Source organism: Phacochoerus africanus, chromosome 4 (genome assembly GCF_016906955.1).
Source record: "Phacochoerus africanus isolate WHEZ1 chromosome 4, ROS_Pafr_v1, whole genome shotgun sequence".
NCBI lineage: Eukaryota > Metazoa > Chordata > Mammalia > Artiodactyla > Suidae > Phacochoerus > Phacochoerus africanus.
Genome location: NC_062547.1, coordinates 7,496,609 through 7,517,319, shown reverse-complemented (window position 1 = coordinate 7,517,319; position 20,711 = coordinate 7,496,609). Strand labels below are relative to the sequence as shown.

At 61.5% G+C, this 20,711-nt stretch overlaps 1 protein-coding gene across 3 annotated transcripts in view; it reads right to left on the bottom strand.

Moving 5' to 3' along the window:
• The window catches only part of NRXN2 (neurexin 2), a 110,762-nt gene that overhangs the window by 25,325 nt on the left and 64,726 nt on the right, over positions 1-20,711 (bottom strand). Inside the window, exons 12-18 of one of the 3 annotated variants that reach the window (XM_047775380.1) lie at positions 20,479-20,505; positions 18,926-19,045; positions 18,198-18,579; positions 17,396-17,586; positions 15,633-15,806; positions 15,185-15,304; positions 2,333-2,514 (exon numbers count right to left, since the gene is read on the bottom strand). In XM_047775380.1, the coding sequence (XP_047631336.1) occupies positions 2,333-2,514; positions 15,185-15,304; positions 15,633-15,806; positions 17,396-17,586; positions 18,198-18,579; positions 18,926-19,045; positions 20,479-20,505 (1,196 nt within the window). Of the gene's footprint in view, positions 1-2,332; positions 2,515-9,677; positions 10,662-15,184; positions 15,305-15,632; positions 15,807-17,395; positions 17,587-18,197; positions 18,580-18,925; positions 19,046-20,478; positions 20,506-20,711 lie in introns of those variants that run through there. The other 2 variants (XM_047775381.1, XM_047775382.1) reach the window with 2 other exon arrangements.

Here is a 20,711-nt window from a genome sequence, read left to right as displayed (position 1 = left end):
AGCTGGAAGGCAGGACGCCTGGGTTTCCGAGGAGGCAGCCAAGCCCAGAGCCATGTGCTCCGGGGGAGAGACAGCTCCCAGAGCTGCTCCCGACGTGAAGTCAGTTGTCACTTCTGTTAAAGTCATTAATTCCTAATTCCCCAATTACCTCATTAGGCGGCGGTGGGGAGAACGAGGCCGCTCCTACAGCAAATAATTATGGGAGTCAAAATTAATTTGGCAAAGTGGAGCGACGCTTTATTAGAAACGTCAAATTGCTTTTCTCTTATTTTGCTGCCGCCTCCCCATTCTCTGAGAGCTGCTAATGACGCCGTGGTGGGAGCTGATGTGTCACCAGGGGCGTTGGGGGGTTTGGGGGCTGCCCCTGGGGGCTTCAGCCCCTCGGGTGCCCCACTCTCCCCTCAGAGCCGCCCTCTCTGGTGGCTCCCACTCTTCCTCCAGGGCCCCAGCACCTTGGCCAGGCTCCTGTGCCAGGGCCAGCCCCGCCCCGCCCCGCCCTGCCCTCTGCAGCACCAAGCACCAGGCCTGCAACCCTTGCCATCCACACCCCGGCGCCCGGCGAGGGCCGCGGGCAACTGCTGGGAAGGGAAAGGAGGGGATTCCTTCTCCCCGCACCCTGACCCCCTGTCCTCTCTCCTTGGCACTGGGGGCACCCTGTCCCCAAAATCTACAGCCACCAAGACAGAGGTTGTCAATGAGGCAGACGCAGCACATCCGCGGTCACCAGGTGGGTGCTCACAGATGATGGGGACACCGCGCTTCCCACAGGCGGGGCAAAGTCTTAAGTACTTTACGTATTTAGCCTCCCAGCATCCTGGTCTCTTACGGTGCCGCTGACACAGATGAGGAAACCAAGGCTCGGAGAGACAAGGTAACTGCACCGGATAGAGCAACGACACGGCAGAGTTGGGACTCAAACCTAGACACCTGCTCCAAAGCCACACACGGCCTCTTGCAATATGTGGAGAGAGAGCAGCAACCCTCACACACAGAGAAGGACCCAGAGACACAGTCACACAATCACACCGGCCACACAGAGACAGGAGGCTGAAATAAGGGGCAGGAAAACCACTCTGCCAAGAAATACAAATACAGGGAGACACACCTGATCAGAGGCCAGAGACTGTCCCCCATGGTCCCCCCCACCCACCGTCACGCCTGACATGATCAACACGCAGCCGGCCCCACACTTTCACACACTGTCATATGCACTGTCCAAGTCGCACAGCCTCTCGAGCAGGCGGGGACCCTGTACTACTCACACGCAGGGAACCTGGGAGCCTTCCCCCAGGCTACTCCTCACCCTGCCCGCCCCCCACCTCCCTGCCTGGCCTCCTGGCCCATCAGCTGCCACTTCCATGCCAGTTCCGCTCTGCCCATGGGCCATCTCTCCCCCTCCTGCGCTCCCTCGTGTCCAGCCAAGACCTGAAAAGCTGTCCGGTGAGGTGGGGCCAGTAGCCACAGTCCCAATCAGACGGAGAGGAGCCAGAGCCCAAACAAGCCTTCCCCCCTGCTGCCTTGCTCCCCTCAAAGCTCAGGACCCCCACCCAGCCCTTTCCAACGCACAGAGCCTGGCCAGCTCGTTCAGCTCCCCCAGCTCGGGGCCCTGGCCAGGGCCCGCATGCGGGAGGCAGGCAGGGAAGGGAGGTGGAGGTGGAGATGGAGGGCAGAGGCCCAGGGGTTAAGACAGTGGGGGCGGGGGTGGGGCAGAGAGCGGCTGAGAGCAGAAAGGGGAGGGGGCAGGGCCTGAGGCCACAGGGAAGGGTGTGGAGCTGGGGGTTGGGCCAGTGGTCAGGGAGGAATGAGCAGTGCTGTGGCCAGAGAGGCTGTAAGGGGGCTGCAGGGAGGGCAAAGGTCATGGGATGGGTAACCGAGGGCAGGGCAGCGGCAGCGGCAGGCTTTAAGGGCAAGATGAAGAAGCAGCGTGAGTGGCTGCTCTGGGGCAGGGAGGCCTGAGGCAGGGGTGGGAAAAGGTGCAGGAGACAGTGGGTGGCCTAGGTGGGGAGGAGTGAGCAGGTAGTGGCCCGGGGGTCACAAGGCCAGATGTTTCTGCAGGCTGCAGGAGAAGGAGGCCCCAGACCACATTCAGGAAGGTGGGGGACACAGATGGTCTCAGACTGGGGAGCTGGGGAGCCTCAGGGAATAACCCCCAGGGGAAATGGGTCCCAGGAGCAGCTCCACAGAGAGGAAACCCCAGCAAGCAGGGGACAGAGGTTCCAAGGGCTCCCCAGGAGAGGTGGGGGTGCGGGGGATGGGGTCCCATGGCAAGGGGGACTGAGCGGATGTGGGGTAGGAAGGCTGGGGGTCGGGGACCAGGGCCCCTGGTCCTTACGATGTGTAGCTGCAGGTAGTCCCCGAGGCCAGAGGCGCTGTCCACCCGCACCAGCACGGCGCTCCGCTGGTGCGTGCTGAAGCCCACGGCCAGGCGGTCCATCCTCGTGCTCGGCCGGTCATTGGGGGGCCACGTGTAGGTGATGAGCGCCCCCCCTTTCCCAAAGATGTATGTGGTCCCGGCTGCAGAGAGAAGGAAAGGGAGAGGGAGAGATGAGGTCACAGGGCGAGATCAGCAGGCCTGTGGGGCTGTGACCAAAGAACTGGGACAGTAAGTTTAGGGCACAGGACTTCTGCTGTGATACCCACAGCAGCCGGCAGGCCCTGCAGTCCTAGGGAACAGTTGGCAGGCGGGTGCCCGGGCGGGAGCCCGTGCACGCGCACAGACAGATGTAGCTGCCTCATCAAGAATTCTAGCTTTAATTACAGCAAAACAGAGAGGTAATAGAGAGAGTGACACAGAGAGGGAGAGCCCGGGGGGAGGCTGCAAAAGGACGGAGGAGAGCACCAGAGGCAGGCAGGACCCAGGGGGCCTGCTCGTCTGCTCCCAGGGCTGACAGAGGTGACAGATTCGAGGTGTGTGCCTCTGTGGGCCGAGCTGAGCAGGTACCAAGGCAGAAGGCGCCCCCGGCGATGGCGGGAGGAGGAGCAGGGGCTGTGTTCAGCTCTGACTCATAGCCCGCAGGCTGGCGGCCCTCCAGCACCTGTCCCCCACCCCCTCTCAAGCCCCTGCAAATCCTGGCCCCAGTTTGCCCAGGACTCTGCTTCCACTCCCAACGAGGGGGCTGCCTGGGTGCCAAGGAGGGGGATCCTGGAGCCCTGCCTAGAAAAGAAGACTCAGAGGAGGGGAGGGGGTAGAGATTGACAATCAGAGGAGGAAGGAGGCAGCGAGACAGATGGACAGAGAGGGACAGAGATGGGTGTAGGTGAGAGAAAGTGGGAGAGTGGGAGCCAGAGATGATGAACGGATCCCTCCCCCCCACCTTCCCCCACCACACCCTCTCTGTCTCCTCTTTGCCATCCTGCCGGGGCGGGTGTGAGGTCCCTAACGATCTCAGCCCCAAAATAAACCCCATTAGTCGCCATGTTCCCTCCTGTGGCTGCCTGGGCTCCCTGGAGGTGGGGGTGGGGGGCAGACTGATGGCCGGGGTGGGAGTGGGAGTCTGGTCACCCACTTTCCGGGAAGGGAGCTTTTGTCTAGAGGACTAGGACTCTGGGGCCATCAGGAAAGGGAAGAGAACAGTCTTGTATTCTTTAGAACATAAATGGAGCAGATGAGATTCATAAAATGCTTAATTAAATAATTAGCCACTAACGACTCCTCTCAAAGCGCTTCTTGGGGGGAGAGGGGTTCAGAGGAAGACTTATCCAGAGGAAGAGAGGCAGATGGGGCCTGAGGGGAAAAGCCTGGAGTAGGCCTTGGGGGTGGGATGGAAAGTCGGAGTCAGGGAGGACCCCTGCTCTGGCAAGATGGCGGCCCCGCTGCTAACACCAAGGCCAGGCCCCTCAAGCACCTTGGGGACGAGAGCCCTGCTGTGGTTTGGGCAATCAGGGATCACAGTCTCCACCCCAGGAAGCTCTAGGCCCCTAAAGGAGAGGGGACTCCCTGAGTGCTTTGGAGGGAGCCATCAGCTGCAGGCTCAGCGAGGAGTTGAGGAGAGAAGCCGAGGCTGTTGCCTGGGTCCCAGGAGGCAGTGAGGCCAGCAGAGGGTAGGGTAGGGGGACAAGAGCTCACCCAGAGCACCTGTCATCGGTGCCTTCCGCCATCTCCCTAGACAGGGCCAGGGAGGAGAAGTGCTCTCCCGGGAGCAAGGCACGTGGGAAAGAACCACCTTGATGGCAATGAACTGACATCAGGTGACAGCACGTTGCAGGGAAAGCCCCCACCCCCAGTGGACAGAGGGAGCTTGCTCTGCCCCCTCCAAACTCAGGTATCCTTCCCACCTGGGGGCCCTAGAGGCCCAGTGGTGAAGGTTGAACCCTCAGGATGGGACCCCAAGATCAGGGTAGAGAGCTAGATGGGGGCAGCGAGCCACACCCCTGCCTTCTGGCAGGGCACCCTCTGGACAGGGCTGGGCCTGAAAGCTAGGAGCAGGGTAGGCCTCAGCCGGCAGTCTCTCCACTCCCAACACTGCAGCACTCTGGAAAATCGGCTGTTTCCATGGTAACCATAATACCCAGGGTCCTCCCTTCCCCCTCCACTCACTCACAACCTGCATGTCCAAACTGGAGGGGTGGGGAGGACCAGGGAGGCTGAGATGCTGACCTTCCTCCACACACACCCCTCCCTGCCTCCTCTTCCCTCCCCTGGAGGCTGCTGCCTCCTCACCCCCTGGGCTCCAGGGCCTCCCCATCAGACACAGGAGGGGCCTCCTGGGTCTCCTGGTCCCTCAGACCAGCGACGGAAACTCCATCCACCTGAAGCCTCCCCAGATCTCCCAGATCTGGGGTAAAGGAGGCTCTTCTCCTCACTTTCCCACCCCAGGAAGCCAGGCAGCTCATCACCCCGCGCCCAGAGAGGGCATCAGCCAGCAGGCCCGATGCCCCACAGGGCGGGTAGGGCGAGAGCACAGAGGCGGGGCGGTGGCCCCACACCCCAGGCCCCACAGCAGACGGGTTCCCAGTATCACGCCCGCAGCCCCCACACCCACACACCGGCCACGACGCACCCAGCTGCACACAAAGCCCCAGTGTGGCGATGCAGAGCCTCGACAGCAGCCGCCAGGCAGCGGCGGAACATGGCGGAGGGCGCACAAAGCCGGGCGGGCAGGCGGCGAGGGCCGCGGCTGGCACCGCGCAGGACAGGCCCGGGCGCACGCGTCCCCGCCCCCGAGGCCCGCGGCGCACTGGCCGCCCGGCGGCCCGGCCTCCCCGCGTCCCCCGCGCCGGGCCCCGCTCGGGCCGGCCTCCCCCGGGATTTATTCCCCTGCTGCTCTCACACCGCCGCCGCGGGTTTATTACGCGGGGCGGGCCTCTTAAAGCCTAAGGGCGTTTATTGCTTGGGGGGGGGGGGGATCGGGTGGAGAGACACTTCTCGGGCCGAAGAGGTGAAGGATGAATGGTTTATTGGACTGGGGCTGCAGTAATTACCCTGGGGAGACATTTCTCTCCGCGGCATCGCGCTCCCGCCCGAGGGCGCAGAGGGCTGGGCTGGGCTGGGCTGGGGGGGGAGGCCGAGGTGGGGAGGACCCGGGCCGGGGGGTGGGACTCCTCCAGGTCCCTCCAGGTCCCTCCCCGCGGCGCTCCAGAGGCGCCTCCGCCTCTCACCCCGCCAGCTGTCCTCCGCCCTGGCCTCCGGACACCCCTTGGGGGTGGCATGAGTGGGGGACGCACACGGAGCCCAGGACACCAAACCACAGCTAGAATCTCTGCAAGGTTCCAGAAAGGGCTCGGAGAAAAGAGGGGCCTAAACCAAGGCTCCCTGTGTTGCAGGGTGGTTTTTGACTTCCCCAGGAAAAGGGTGGTGAGCTGCACGTAAAAACATCGCGGTGGGAGAGGGGGAGGGAGAGAGGGAGGGGGAACACTCCCAAAGCCCAAGGCAAGCCAGCCTCTGGCCAGACCCAAAGTGCCACAGGCCCAAGTGGCCACCACCCAAAGGCCCAGGCCTGGCATCTTCTTCCCACACCCAACATAGTCCCCTCAGTGCCTCCTGGACCCAGAAATTCATTGATCCAGGAAAACACTAAATGATCAAGAATCTTCTGTACAATTCCCACACACCTGCATTCTATAAAAAAACTCAACCATTAATAATGGTTAGCTAACCCAGACCCAAATAACAGAATCATCCCATGTGAAAAACCACCCAGGCGGGGCTGTCCCTGTGGTTAAAACTACACATGCAGACCCTCTGCCTGTCCCTGCAGCATCAGAAGCCATGACAAAAACCTTCTGGAAAATCTAGAATCATGAAAGGATAAAGCATCCTGCACAAGCCTGAAAAGCTGCGGTCCTGGGTACCCAGAGCTCCCACCAGCCCCTTGAATATAGACCTTCACAACCCACAGGGGGTCTCCCCAGATCCGGACCCCTGGGCTCAGCTCTCTCTTGATCCCCAAACAATATCCGCTCAATTCTTAAGCCCATTCTTGAACGTGAACCATTTAGTCAGAAACCCAAGTGAACACACCCATATCCAGGAGCAAAATAAACGCCAGCCCCCTTTTTAAGCTGGTGTGCTGAATCCAGAACCCCTGGAAGCTCCTGACTCAGAACGAAGCTGGGACTGACCCCTCTATGCCTGGCCACAGAGGGTGCAAGAAGTGAAGGTTAGGGGTTGAAAGGTTCCTCAAAAGCCCTGAAGCCAGAATCAGGGTCAAGGCTCAGGAGCCTATCACCGCCAGAGGCCATTTTTAGGACCCAGGGGTACTGGCTGGGCCTCCCGTGCCCAGACTGACATCAGGTGCAAGAGTGTCAACCAGTGTCTGGCAGGTCGGTAGGCATATTATGTAACAGGAGGGCTTGGAAAGGGGAAATGAAAGAAAAAGTAAAGAGGAGGGAAGGAGAAATGCGGGAAGAACTCAAGAGATGGGAAGTGGAGCTTGAGGTGCAGGAGAGAGGCATCTCACACTGGGGGATGCCAGGGAGACGCTGGGACAGAAAGGAAGGGTCTCCCCTGGCCCAGGAAGGTCTCCCCAGCTGGCGCCTCTTCCTCTAGCCAAGTCCATCCTTGTGACTCCCCCCATGGCTCAGGTGCGCAGAGGTGGAGTTCAGCCGTGGCACCAGCCTCCTCTCTACTCTCCTTTCTTTGACACTCTTGCTTCCTCTCACCTGCCTGACCAGGCACAGGCTCCTCCACTCAGTCTTGCCACCACCTTGCAACTGCCCTACGGAGCCCTCAGCTCCTCTGCGTCCATGTGGCCCTGGGGAAGCCATTGGCCCCCTTGGGGCCGCTTCTCTCCTCTGCACTGCAAGGGGTTGGCTGACTCGGGGGGGGGGGGGGCGTCCCAACACCACCCCCCAACACCCTCCCCCTGCTCTTCCTCCATTTTCTCTCCCTCTCCCTCAGCTCTGGGCATCCTGACTCCAGCTCCTTCACTAAGCACTTCAGCTCCCAGGCCCCTCCTTCCAATCTGCTCAGCTCCCCTGGGCAGCCCCTCTCTCCTCTCCTTTCCTCTTTCCCGTCTCCTCTTCACCCCACAATGGTCTCCCCAATTGCCTTTCTTCTCTCACCCCTTCATGCCTCTCCTCATTGCCCAGAAGGACCACGTCTCTCTGGGGACTGAGCCTCAAGGGAGCCAAAGGGGACAATGAAGAAAGAGGAGGAAGGAAGGCAAAGAGGGCCAGACTGTCCGAGGGGAGAATGGGGGGGTTGAGATGAGGAGCAAGGGGGTGGCGGGGGAGAGCCTGGAGAGCACTGCACTGAGAAGGCCCCAGCTAGGGTCGAGGTGAGCCAGGGACACTGCGCTGGGCAAGGGAGGAGAAAGGGCGCAAGGAGGGTGTAGGAAGGGGCCACTCCTGGGAACTGGATAAAGAGAAGGTAGAGGCATGATAAAGATGAATTAGGAGGAACGGGAAGGAAAATAGAAAAGGGGTGGAAAGCCTGAACGTGCTATGGGGGGAGCAAAGATTGGGCAGCAAGGATGGGTAGACGTAGAGCAATGATGGGAGGCAGAGGTGAGTGCAGAAATGGGAAGCCATGAGGACACAGACGGGACGTAATGAAGATACTGGCATGGAATATGAGGGAGGAACAAAAATGGAGTGAAAAAAAACAAGAGGTGATAGATGGACGGAAATGGCGAGCAATGGAAATACAGAAATTGGAGGCAACAAGGGAACACGGTGAAGGCACAGTGATGGGGGTCAAGATAAAAGCTGATGGAAACGTGGAGATGTCAGGGTACCAAGGCAGGAGGTGATGGGGGTACAGAGAGGAAAAGTGATAGGAGGACAGGTATAGGAGGTGATGAGAGTACAGGGATGGAAAGTAATGAAGGGACAGAAGCAGCAAGTGTTGGAGGGCTGAGATGAGGACCAAAGATGAAAGGTGATGAGGCATATGGATGGGAAGTGATGGAGGCACAGAGATGGTGGGTGATGTGGAGTCCAGCGAAGGGAGGTGATGAGGGGACTAAAATGGGAGGGGATGGGGGGGTCTCTGAGATGGTAGGTAACAGTCGCTTTGAGATGGAATGTGAAGGAGACTGAGGTGGGAAATGATGGGGTCTGACATGGAAATGAAATAAAACGTGAAGAGGGACCACCATGGGAAGTAATGGGGAGTGCAGAGACTGGAAGATGCAGGAATGGGAAGTGATGGGGGCACCCGGAATATGGAAGACAGAGAGGGAAGCTGGCAGGGACAGACACAGGAAGCGATGACATACAGAGAGTCTTAGAGGTCTCTGATATGAACTGATGAAGGGCTTGGAGGTGATGAAGGGCAGAAACTAGAAGTGATAAAGATCAGAAATGAAAGGCGATGGGGTCAGAGCAGGAAGGTGAAGTTCTGAAGAAGGTTTTGAGATGGGAGGTTATGGTGGTGGGGTGCTGCGATGATAAGAGGTGATGGAGTAAGTAGGAAGTGATAGAGGACTGACACGGGAGGTGATGGGGAGACTGGGATAGAGGCACAGAAATTCGAAGCAGTGGAGCTGCGGGATGTGGGAGATGCTGGGAGTCAGAGGTGCAGGTAGGGCCAAGATGAAGAGGTGTGGAGAGGAGAATGAGGCTGGGAAATGATGGGACAGTGGAGGAGTTGATTGCTTGGGAGGAGGCGGAAGGACAGTCGTGGGGAAAAGACAGGACAGTTGCTGGAGGAATGGAGGTGAAACAGAGACAGATGTGAAAAGGTGAAGGAGGAAGAGGTGGGACACATCTGAGGCAGCGATGACAGATGGGACAGAGATGGGAGGTTGGTGGGAGACAAAGATAAGATCATGGGTTCAGAGATGCTAGACCGGCCATGGAAGGCGATGGAGAGGCAGAGGTGGAGGAAAGCCAGATGGAGAAATAGGAGGGGCAGAGATGGGGGAGGCAAGGAGGAAGGGAACTGGGGAAAGGAGAGCTGGCAGAGAGGATGAAAGGACAGACAGGGAGGTGGTGAGGGGACTGAAGCAGGAGGGCGATAACAAACCAGAGATAGGGGTAGAGAGGTGAAGGTGAAGCCAGGAATGAAAGTGATGAGGACAGAGATGAGGGTGATGGGGGGGGTGATGGAGAGGCGAGGGTGGGGCTGAGATGCTGGGAGCAGAAGATGGTAGGTGAGGGGGCGCGGGCCCCACAGAGCCGAGGGGCTGGGCCTCGGCCTGCACAGGCTGGGGTGCGGCCCGCAGGGGCCAGGGCCGCGCACACAGGAGGCCCCGGGGGCCAGCCGACCGGCTGGTATCGGCAGCGCCACTTACCGTGCCCGCCGCGGGTGAGGAAGGGCATGCGGTTGATGGCGATGGGCACGGTACCGTGCTTGCTGTGGAAGTGGTGGACGTGGTGGGTGGTGCTGAGGCTGGAGGAGACCCGGGCCCCCTCGGCCGTCCCCAGCAGCAGCAGCAGCAGTAGCAGCAGCAGTGGTGGTGGTGGCGGCGGCGGCGGCGGCAGGGGCCCGGCCAGGGCGGGGGGGCGGCGCGGGCACCCCCCCGGCCCGCTCCCCCCGGGGGGCATTTCGGCCCGGGGGCGGCCGCTTCACAGCCCCATGGCCCCGGGGCGGGGACTCGGGGCTGCTTAGCCCCGCGAAGCCCCCCTCCGGCTCCGAGCCGCGGGAGGGGGGTAGGGGTGAGGAGAAAGAAAACCAGAGCCCAAGCCTCGGTCCGGAGCCAACGAAATCAACTGGATCCCGCCGGGGAATCCGGGGTCCGCGGAGTGGCAACGCCAAGGTCCAGGACGCCTGGGTCCATCGCGAGGAGCTAAGGGTCTCCCCGCATCCCGGCGGGGTCGAAGCGGCGCAGAGGGCCGTCAGAAACCCGGGGGAGCGCCCGGGGGAGGGGGCATGGTGCCGGGGGGAGAGGTAGGGGAGGCGCGGGGGCCCAGCAGGGAGAGGAGAGCGGGGGAAATCCTGCGGAAAAACCAAGCCGCGGAGGGAGGGACTGGAGCAGAGAAGCGGGAGGCCGACGGGGACTGAGGCCGACGGGGACTAGGGCCGGCCGCTCCGCGGCTGCCGCTGCCGCTGCCGCCCGACGGAGACCGGGGGAAAGGAGGGAGCGGCCGGGGGGGGTGGGGGCGGGAGAAGGGGGAAGGGAAGCAAATCCGGGTGAGGGGGGAATGAGGGGAGAGGAGAGGAGGGGAGAGGAGAGGAGGGGAGCGGGGCTGAGCAGAGGAAAGGCGCGAGCCTGCGAGATGCCGGCGGAGAGATGGAGGCAGCGGAGTGTTGCTGCAGAGGCTGAGAGGGCTGGAAGGGAGAGGGAGGGAGAGAGGAGGGAGGAAAGGAGGGGAGGGGAGAGGGGAGGGGAGGGGAGGGGGAGCGCGGAAGGAGGAGCGGGCAGGGCGGAGGGACCCGAGCGGCTCCCGATCTGCGGGCGGCGCTGGGCAGCTCCGCCGCGCGGCACCTGGCTGGCCCGCTCGGCGCTCGCCTCTCCTCGGCGCGCGCGCCCGCCCCTCCCCCCGCGCCCGGGCGCGCGCTCCCCTCCCGCCCCCTCCGGAGAAGGGCCCCTGCTGAATAATTGAACAGGACTGAGGCTAGCAAGAGAGGCCGCCCTCTTCCACCTCCTCCCCTGCCGCCAACCTGGACGAACCCCAATAGTGCTCTCTGGTCCAGTGCGCAGAAATGTGGCCACCGCCACCTCTGCACGCGCCCCTCGGAACACACGTGCCCGCTAGGATGTGGCCGGGCGCGGATACGGAAACATCCACGTGCCCATACAGGCACCAGGGTGCGCGCACGCACACACAGGCTCAGACACATACATGCCACACATGTGCTCATAGACACTGGCGCACGATCTCACACTCAGCCGAATGTGTACACAGGCTCACAGAGGCATGCATGCACATACACATACGTGTTTCGTCACAGGCAAGGAATGAACAGCCAATTTACACACAGACACCTCCCCCCAGCTCACCCTCCAAAAACAGGGTCACCCATATGCATACACAAGCAATGCACCCGGAGCCTCAAAGCCACTCAAGAGTAAGACATGCCACACACACAGTCCCTCCCCAAAAGCGCTCCCCTCACCCCTGCACACCCTCCAGGACTCCTGTCCTTCCTCTCCATGCCCCCCCCCCGCCCATCCCCCAGGCTCAACCTCTCCCTCTTCAGGGGGTTCCCAGGACACCTTTCCACTGAGTGTTCCCCTGGGGACAAAAACCTTCCTGGGCCACTTATGTCCAGACAAGGAAGTCACTTCTCCTAGGTGCCCCTCCACTGGGATCCGCCCCCTAGATTTTGGGGCCCCTCTGGGAAGCACTTGTCACAGGTAGGGAGGCTTTCTTCCCTTCATCTGGATGTCACCTCTGCACTCGCATCACCCCGAGTTCTGCTCAGAGGCAGCTTTGCTAGGACAGGGAGAGGAGGGGAGGGGGGAGAGGGGAGAGAGGGAGGGCAGGCAAAGAAAGAGTGTCGTAGAGTGAGGAGAAGCGACGGTGAAGGGCAAAGGGGGGGTGCAGAAGAGGAGGGGGCGGGAGGGGCAGGAAGGGGTTTGGCCCCTGCTTGTTAATTCTGAATTCTCTTTTGGAGCAAAAACTGTCACTATGAGCCCCATGCGTGCAGCTCCCTGCTCCAGGATGCAGTCAGGACCTAGGACAGCTCCTCTGCCCCAGGGGCCGCCTCCCCAACCTTGCTAGATGCCGAGGCCCCATTTGGCCCCCAACCCTTCAGAAGGGAAGAAAGGGGTCCTCAGAGGCACCCAGGAGGAAGCTTCCGGATGCTGTGTGGCCCCAGGAGGGAGGAAAGACGGCGGGCTGGGGAGCAGGCCTGGGGCTCCTGAAGCCCTGTCCTCCTGCCCTCTCATCCCATGCACGCTCTTGGCCCCGGCTCTGACACAGCTCTGAGCAGGCAGAAAACGTATGGTCCCAGAGGGACGGAGGGAGGAGCCGGTGGCGAGAGGAGAGGAAGGGAAACCGCCTAGAGGCCAATCAATACCAGTGAGTGGGAAGTGGAGAGGGCCGGAGGGGGTGACACTGGGGAGCTGGGGGCAGGAGTAGAGGGTAAAAAAGAAGGGAGCGGCAGAGGTATGCAAGAGGATCAATAGCGGCTGTGGAGCCCCTCTGAGCAGGTGGAGAGATGAGAAACAGACAGAGGGCCAGAGGTGGGGAGAACCGACAGGCTGGGAGCCAGCCGAGCGCCTAGGAGACAGTGTCGGGGGAGTGCCTGTCCCGCCAACCTCAGCCCTGGGGCTTCAGGCCATGCCAGGAAATGTGACTCCTTCCTGCTTCCTTCCTCATTTCATCATCTCTTTTTCATCCTCTCCCCACTTTCCTCTCTCTCACGCTGGAGATGACGTTTCTCTCTCTGCTCTCTCTTCCCAGGGGAGACTCCTGAGCCTCCCAGAGGTGCCGTCACCCCCAGGTGTCATCCCCATGCCCCAGATGGAGACGCTGAGGCCCCCGCGGGGGGATTGATCTGACCCCTCCTCATCCCAGTCTCTTTAGACCAGACAGTGCCACACCCCAGACCCAACCCTCTAAGGACACCTCGGCCACTCCCACCCCCTCTCTCCAGGCACAGAGGCCCTCGGTGCCTAGGGGTCCCTCTAGGACCTTTACACTTGGGGGCGAAGCAAACGGGCCTCCGGGCCAGGTTTCTGCTCTACCTTGTACATCAGCGGGGCCCCAAGAAGACCCGCCCGTCATGGAGAGACAGCGCCAACATCAAAGAGACGAGCCCGGAAAATCAGAAGAAGGCCCAACTTCGAGAAGATGGGGTGTGGCCTGACGCCCAGACTCCTGGGCCGGGAGCTCAGAGGTACCCCAGGGCCAGCGTCGGAGGCCCCCAGATCGCACCCACCTTGTCTTTGCCTCCACAGCTCTGCTCGGGCTCTGCCACCCGACACACACCGGTGCTCGCAGACAGTGACACTCCCCCAAGACGTGTTCCCCAGCCCCTACTCTCCATGCCTCCCACCTGCAGGAACGCAGAGAAGTGGCACCAAGCTCTCACCCCACCCCTGCTGAAAGATGCCTGACTTCCCGCCCCCCCGCATCCCTCGCTATGCTCCCTTCCAGAAGGCTCCATCGTGTAGGTGTTAACAGTGACACTGGGCAGCAGCGCTTCGCCACCCTGATTCCTGGCAGCCCAGGCAAGAAATGCCCACCATCAGCTCCACCTCCACCTCCACCGCCGCCGCCACCACCACTCTGGACTGAAGGAGAAGCAGCGGCCGCCAGGGTTAGGGATGCCTATGTCCTGGCTGCGCTCCACCCCCAGCACCCTGGGATGTAAGCGTACGGAGCTGCCTCTTACGGAGGCCTCAGTTTCCACAGCATCTAAATCGGAGGGTTGGTCTCCATCCTACTGCCCTCTCTGAGGAACCAATGAAAGGGGCTTCGTAAGCTGCAAAACACTAAGCCATCGGTCGGCAATGTTGCTATTAAGTGCCAAAGTTACCACCATCTGCAGATCTCCGGGGCAAAGCTGAGTGAGCCGGAGAGGAAGAGGCCCGGCCCCGGCCCCGTCTTGATTTTCCCTGGCAGCCAGGGCTGGAGCACCCCTGAGCTGGCCATCTCCGCGGGGCTTTGCAAAGCACAGAGGGTGCCAGGTCAGGCAAGAAAATTCCTGGGGGACAGGGTGGGACGTGGAGGTGCCCACGGCTGGGCCTGCCTGAGAGCACCGGGAAAGCTCCGAGGGAGATGAGCTGGGCGTTCTTAGCAAGGAGAAGGAAGAACCAAGACCCTCCCAAGAGCCCAAGCCCTGAAACCAGTAGGTCATCCAGCCCGTAAGAAACAGGATTCTCCCCGGATGACTGAGGCTCCAAGCAGAGTGGAGGGCCCTGAGCCCGCTCCCCACCCAGATCCACCATTCACCGCTCCAGGCCTCAGCGGCCGTGTTTGTAAAACAGAGAAGCCCATCCTCGTGTGTGTGTGTGTGTGTGTGTGTGTGTGTGTGTGTGTGTGTGTGTGTGTGTGTGTGTGTGTGTCTTTTCCCAGCAGCTGACGCATCATACCCTGGTCTCTCAGCAGGGTCACCCCCAGGAAGACCATTCAAGTGACACCTGAGGAAGTGCACCCCCCAGGCCCTTCTCCCAGGCAGGAGGTGGTCTCCCCCATTCCTGCCTGCGCCGCCCACCCTCTGACAATCTCTAACCAGCTGCTGGCCACCAGCCCCTAGGGACTGGAAACTGCTGCCAAAGCTGCCCTCTCTGGGGAGGGGCCCCCAACAATATACAAGCTGGTAGCAGATGCCCAGCGGAGGAGGAGAAGAACCGGGGGGATGCTAGGGGGTGTCCTTGTGCTTCCAAGGGACACCTGGCAGCTGGGTGGAAAACCGGGGAACTGCGCCACGGCTGGCACCCAGGAAAGCCAACTATCCCGAGGCCTGGCCTCCTGAGTGTCCTGAGCCTGTCCTCTAGGGCATGGCCTTACTCTGGCTGGTAAATATAGGCTTCCATCGCAAGCTTCTGGGGACACCACAGGAAAGGGGGTGCGGGCCGACCTGCAGGACAGCATGGAGGACTGTGGCCAGGATTGCCTGGGGAGAGCGAAGGAGACGGACGCCTTTGGTGAGGGGTGAAGGGAGCAGTGTCCCACCAGCTCCGAACAAAGAAGAGAGGCCATCTGTCAATGGCCACCCCAGACGTGCTGGTGGCACAGTGCTGCACAGGGCCTGTAAGGGGACTCTGGGAGGGCACGGCCACGTGTGACCAGAAAGGATGAGAAGGAAGCAAGCAGCTGGGTTCTCAGAGACTCTCCCCGCTTCGGAGCATCCCTCTGGCTGGGAAGGGGCCACCACTCCCCAGCCTCCCGCCACCCTGGCACTCACGGTCATTGCAGACGGGGCCTCCGTAGGAGGTCATGGTGCAGTCGCAGGTGAAGCCGTCCCACTGCTGCAAGCAGACGCCCTGGTTGGCACAAGACTCTTCGGTGCAGGTGGTGCTGGGGCCTGGAAGAGGCAGGAGGAGGGAACACCCCCCGCTCAGCTGAGCCCCCTCCCATCCCAGGCAGGGTAGAAGGAAGCTTCTGGGCCAGGAGCCAGGCCAGAGGCCCTGCCCTCAGTTCTGCTGCAAGGGCTGAGTCCTGCCGGGGGTGGGAGGGGGTGGGGGTGGGGGCTCCAGGACTGCCAGTCTTGGCCTGGAACTGTGATGGGGACCAGGGTGAGGCGACAGGGAGGGAAGGTGACCCCTGACCACCCCACCCCCATGCCCTTCGAGGCCTGAGAGGAAGACCTCTTGGCTGCAGGGTCACATCGAACTCCCGTGCCCCACACTCACCATCACAGCCCCTCTCCACCTGCCCGATGCGGTGCAGGGCGTCGGCGATGAGGTCCGGAAGGCGCCCGTTGAGGTCCACCGAGGCCAGGCAGCCCTGAAAGCCATCCCGGGAGGCCACCAGCTTGGGCAGGTTGTTGAACATGTTCTTGCTCAGACCGCCAATGTACAGCTCCCCTGCAAAGGGAGCAGGTCAAAACCTCTGCTTCCTGGCCCCCGGGTCCCCATTGCCCTCCCAGGACACCAGCCTCCAGCCATCAGCTCCTGCATCCCGGCCGGACTCCAGTTTCCTCAGAGAGAAGCAGCGGCCAGCAGAGGCCTCCCCCACTCCTCCTCCTTCCTTCTCTGCTCCGCCATCTGTCTGCCCCCCTCCCAGAGAAGCCCAGATGCCTGGGGAGGGGGAGCAGCTGGAGGAACCTGCTCCCTGCTCTCTCCCACACATCTGATTCCAGTTCCGGCCTCTAATCAGGGCCTTTCAGAGACGTGCAGCCCGGTCCCCTCCACCCCCGGCTCCTTACTTCCCAAGTCTTCCGTCCCAGAACACCAGAACCCCAGAACCCCTTCAGGCCTCTGCTGGCTGCTCCTGACTCTGAGTTCACCCCGGAGGTGGGGGTGGGGGTGGGTCCAAGCCCAGCCCAGCACCCATCGCCCCCTCCCAACAACAACTAGGGAAGCCTTGGCCTGGGGACGCTGGGTGACACCAGAAAGCAGTTCTGAGGGACACTGATCCCCCCGGGGACCTAACTCCCTGGAAGTCGTTGGCATCCCAGGGCAGACCTCCAGTAAGAAACTGTGGAGCCCTGGTTCCAGGCCACCCCCGGTGTGCTGCTGCTCTGGATTCTCTGAGACACATTGCCCCCTTCTGGGAGCAGGGAGAATTGACAGCACTGTGCCGCCCAATCTGGCTCAGGATCTGACCAAGCTTCCAGTTTTGGCTCTGCAGCCCGCTCACTGTGTGACCCCAGGCAATCCATGTAGCCTCTTGAAGCTTCTGTTTCTGCCTCTCCAAGAGGGAAGCAAATTCAGGGGTCTTAGAGGACCCTCCCCAAGCTTGGACAGTCTTAGTCTGAGTCACTCTGACACCAGGGGTCCCGATAGGACTGAGGGAGTCTTTGGGCATGTGAAGGTCACTCATGTGGCCCCAGTGGGCTCTGGAGAAGCTGCAGGCCCAGGTTTCTAGGCTCTTCCCTCCCCTCTCACCCACCTATTCTGGGGACAGGCTACTTCAGCAGCCACTGAAGAGGGCCTGGGGAATGACACCAAGCCCGGCAGGGAAGCCTCAGTCCAAAAAAGTCCGCAGAGCCAGTCCAGCCAATGCCGAAGGAATATGGGGGCACCCAGCAACGGCTCCTCCTTCCTCCCTCTTCACTGCCCCCTCCCACCCTCCGGGGGGCATCTGCCAGGACACTGTTCTGTCTCCAGCCCCCAACCAAGGCAGACTGCTCAGCCCTGGAGGGCCAGGAGGTCTTTGGAACCCCAGGCTGCCTACTCCTAGCTTGAGAGCGAGGCCGTTGGGCTCTGCAGACGACAGGCATGGCCAGGCAGTCAGTGTCAAAAGGGCAGCCTCACGGGAGAGCCAGGCACACCTGAGCTGGGCCAGGAAAAGGGCCGGCTGGACACAGCGGTGAGTGGAAAGAGTGAGGGGGGCCATGGGCAGGGGAAGGGGACTCACGGCCCTGAAAGGCCATCCCAGCCAGGGTGACCTTGCTGGGCTGAGGGGGTGTCTGGGCTGGGGCCAGGCCTTCTCCAGAGGCCCCAGGCCCCACCTTTGAGATCGAGGTTTCGGGCGCCATTGGAGTGCTGCGTGACAGTGCGGGAGTCAATCTTGAGCGTGTGCACGTTGCCTGGGTCCCGGGACACCACCACGTTGTGCCACTGGTTGTCATTGACTGGTTTGTCTGAGTTCCCCTTCATCAAGGACGGGCCATTCCCCAGGTCAAACACGTAGTGGATGTACCTGCCTCACAGTAGGGAGGAGACACTGGGTCAAGGTGGGGGCGATGCTGGGAAGGTGGGATAAGGAGGAGCTATGGCAGGGCGGGGAGGTGCTGGGAGCCGCAGGAGGAAAGGGTGGAGGAGAGACCTCAGAATGGAGGGACCCAAACCAATGACTCGAGGACTCCGGAGTGAGGTCCCATCTTGAGGGGGAGGGGAGCGGTGGGGGGGGGCACCTGGCTCCTGGGACAGGCTCAGAAGAGAAGCTGGTGGGGGGAGAGATTTGAGAGGGCAGCACGGTCCCCTGGGGACAGGGACAGAGCTGCTCTAGGGTGGGGACCTCCAGGGACACAGCCCTGTCTTCTGCCTGCAGAAGGGCCAGAAGGCCTGAGCCAGGACAGTGACTGGAGAACAGATACGACTGGGAAATCCCTGGTAAGGAAGCAACTGAGGAGTCACCAGGATGGAAGAGAGGGTGCTGCTTCTCCATCTGGGCTGGTGGCCGGGGATCTGAATCCTGACCTACAGTCTGGGGACATTGGACATCGCAGCCGGTGGCTAGGGGAGCTGCCTCTTGGTCATCAGGGGCAGGGGACCTCGTCCTTGAGAGCGATGCAGTGCCCAGCACCTCACCCCTTGACCAGCTCGATGACAATGAAGTCGTTGCCGTTGCCCGAGTTGAACAGAAGGAGCCCGTCGGGGGCCGTGGTCTTGAACTGGAAGAAGAGGTGCATGGAGGCGTAGGCTTGGAGCGTGGCGAGCGCCAGGTAGCTGCTGCGACTCTTGAAGGTGACGGGATCAGCCACGATGGCACGCAGGCCAAAGCGAGCGTTGAGCTCGCAGTAGGTGATGTCGCCGTCCTTGCACTGGTCCATGTAGGGCTGGCCATTGAACACCAGCCCGCTCAGGTGCCCGATGAAGTTGGAGGGCACCACGGAGATGAAACGCCGCTCCGTCATGATGCCCGTCTCAATGTTGTGGAACTCCAGCCGCGTGTGGGCTCCGGCCATCTGTCCTGCTCGGGACAGGAGACGGAGGTGGGGGCATGGCTTTGGGGCCCAGCCTGTAGGATCATCCCTGGGGCTGGACCTTGGGTGCCCAGAGCCTCCCCTCCACTCAAGGACCACGTGGGAGACACGTCACCCAACACCCGCAGGTAGGTGCTGGCAGCAAGCACAGTCCTGGGGCTCTTTAGGCCAGGGCTGCTAGGCTTGCAGGCGATGCTGCCTGTGGGGACTTGAAATGGTCCCCAGGGTCCAGGACCCCACGATACACCACCCTAGGGAAGACACGGCAGCAGCAGCTCGCCAGAACGCTGCCCCAGGGGGCGGCCACCAAGAACGGGGCCGCAGGCCACCTACCCTCCACGGTCACGTTGTCCACGGACAGCTGCAGGCTCTTGCCACGCCGCACCACCCTCACTGTGTGCCACTCGTTGTCATTGAGCTTGTGCCCCGCAAAGAGCGTCTCAGGCCCTTTACCTGCAGCACCAAGGGGGGGGTGAGCGCGGCACCTCCAGATGCTCGACACAGAGCCTCAGCCCCGCACGCACCCGTGCACACAGGTACACACGCCCACACGGAGCTTTTACACAGGCAGCCGTAAAGGTAGACATGCTCAGACCCGCCACACCACGCAACTTCCGCGGGTGCTGATTGCAAAGAATCCAACGTAAATGGTGCAGAGCCTCTGGAGTTCTGCCCTAAAACCCTGCACCCAGACACACTCCTACAACCAACATACTCCTTCCCGAGTCTCCTAAGGATCTTCAAGGTCAATTTAGCCAGCAGCCAAATTCCCAGCATAGCTGCATAGGCCTAAAACTTTCAAAAATACAGAGCCTTACCGCACACCCAAATGTGACTACGCACCCACAGCCTCATTGCTGGCTGTGAAAACTCCACACAGACACACAGCTCCCGCACCTAGAGGGACCCAACCGTGACCTTGCTGCCCAGCTGGTTAATTCCACACCCAGCCATGCCATCGCATACACAGCACATCCAGCCAGGCCAGAGAGCAGAGTGTTTCTCAGGAAGGATGACCATTTATTTAAGACCTGGATTAACCACTTCCAAGTCTAAAACAAACATTTAGCTTTCGAAAGGGGCTGCACTCTGTTCACAGTGCTCCCAGGTTGCCCGGGCCCCCCTCATTGCGCTCGCCTGCAGCGACAGGGTTCACCACGCATGCGCACTCAAGCGCCGACCACACAGAGACAAGCCAGGTCCACACTTTCTCCGCCTGTGGCTGCTGTGTCCCTGTCCCTGTGCTCTTCCGTGACCTCAGAGCACACCATGCAGAAACACGTTCAGAGACAACACTGGATCCAGGCACACCGGGACGCTCTGAGATGTCCACACCATCTCTCCATCTCACCCCTGCTGAGATCCTCGCTGTCACCTCTGAAAGCACCCCCATTTGGCAGAACCTCACTCCCACCCCAAAAAGGGGCACTGGGGGGCTGAACTTTGAGGCCCTGCCCACGCTTCCCTCCACTCACCGCCCGGCTCTCATCTCCTTTCCTGCGTGGCTCGCCCTCCCCCTTGTGGCCACCTCTGGAGATGCAGCGGGATATCCCAGCCCCTCGCTGGCTCCTTCCAGGCCTCTCGCTAGAGGAGCCACGAAGCCTTCAACCCTACCCTCCAGAGGACTTGAGATAACAGGGTTTCCGGGCCTTCTCATCCTGGGCCCTCCACCAGCTCTCCCTGGTTCCGCTTCATTTGGTTCATTCCGCCCTCTACAACCACACCCCCTCCATCCCCCCCTACTCCAGCTCCCTGCTCCACACCCACTGCCCAAGCCCAAGAGCCAGCAAGGACGCCTTCTCCTCCCCCACCATCACCCCCCAAATCCCGGTATCCAGAATCCCAGGCCCCTTGGGGCTCTGCAGAAGAAGAGGGAAGCCACTTACTGGGTGCGCAGCCGACGCGCAGGCAGTCTGGGGGGGCCATGGGGCGGGCAGAGGGGGAGGGGAGACAAAAAGGCAGAACAAGTTTTTTTTGTTTTTTTTTTTTTACATCCTTCACAGGGAGGGGTGTCTGCGGGCGGGGGTTCCCCCCAGGGCCACTTTCCGGGGACCACGCGTGCTCAGGTGCCCTCTCCCCTTCCTCAATTGGACCCCTGTCCCTCCTTCCCCCGAGAGGG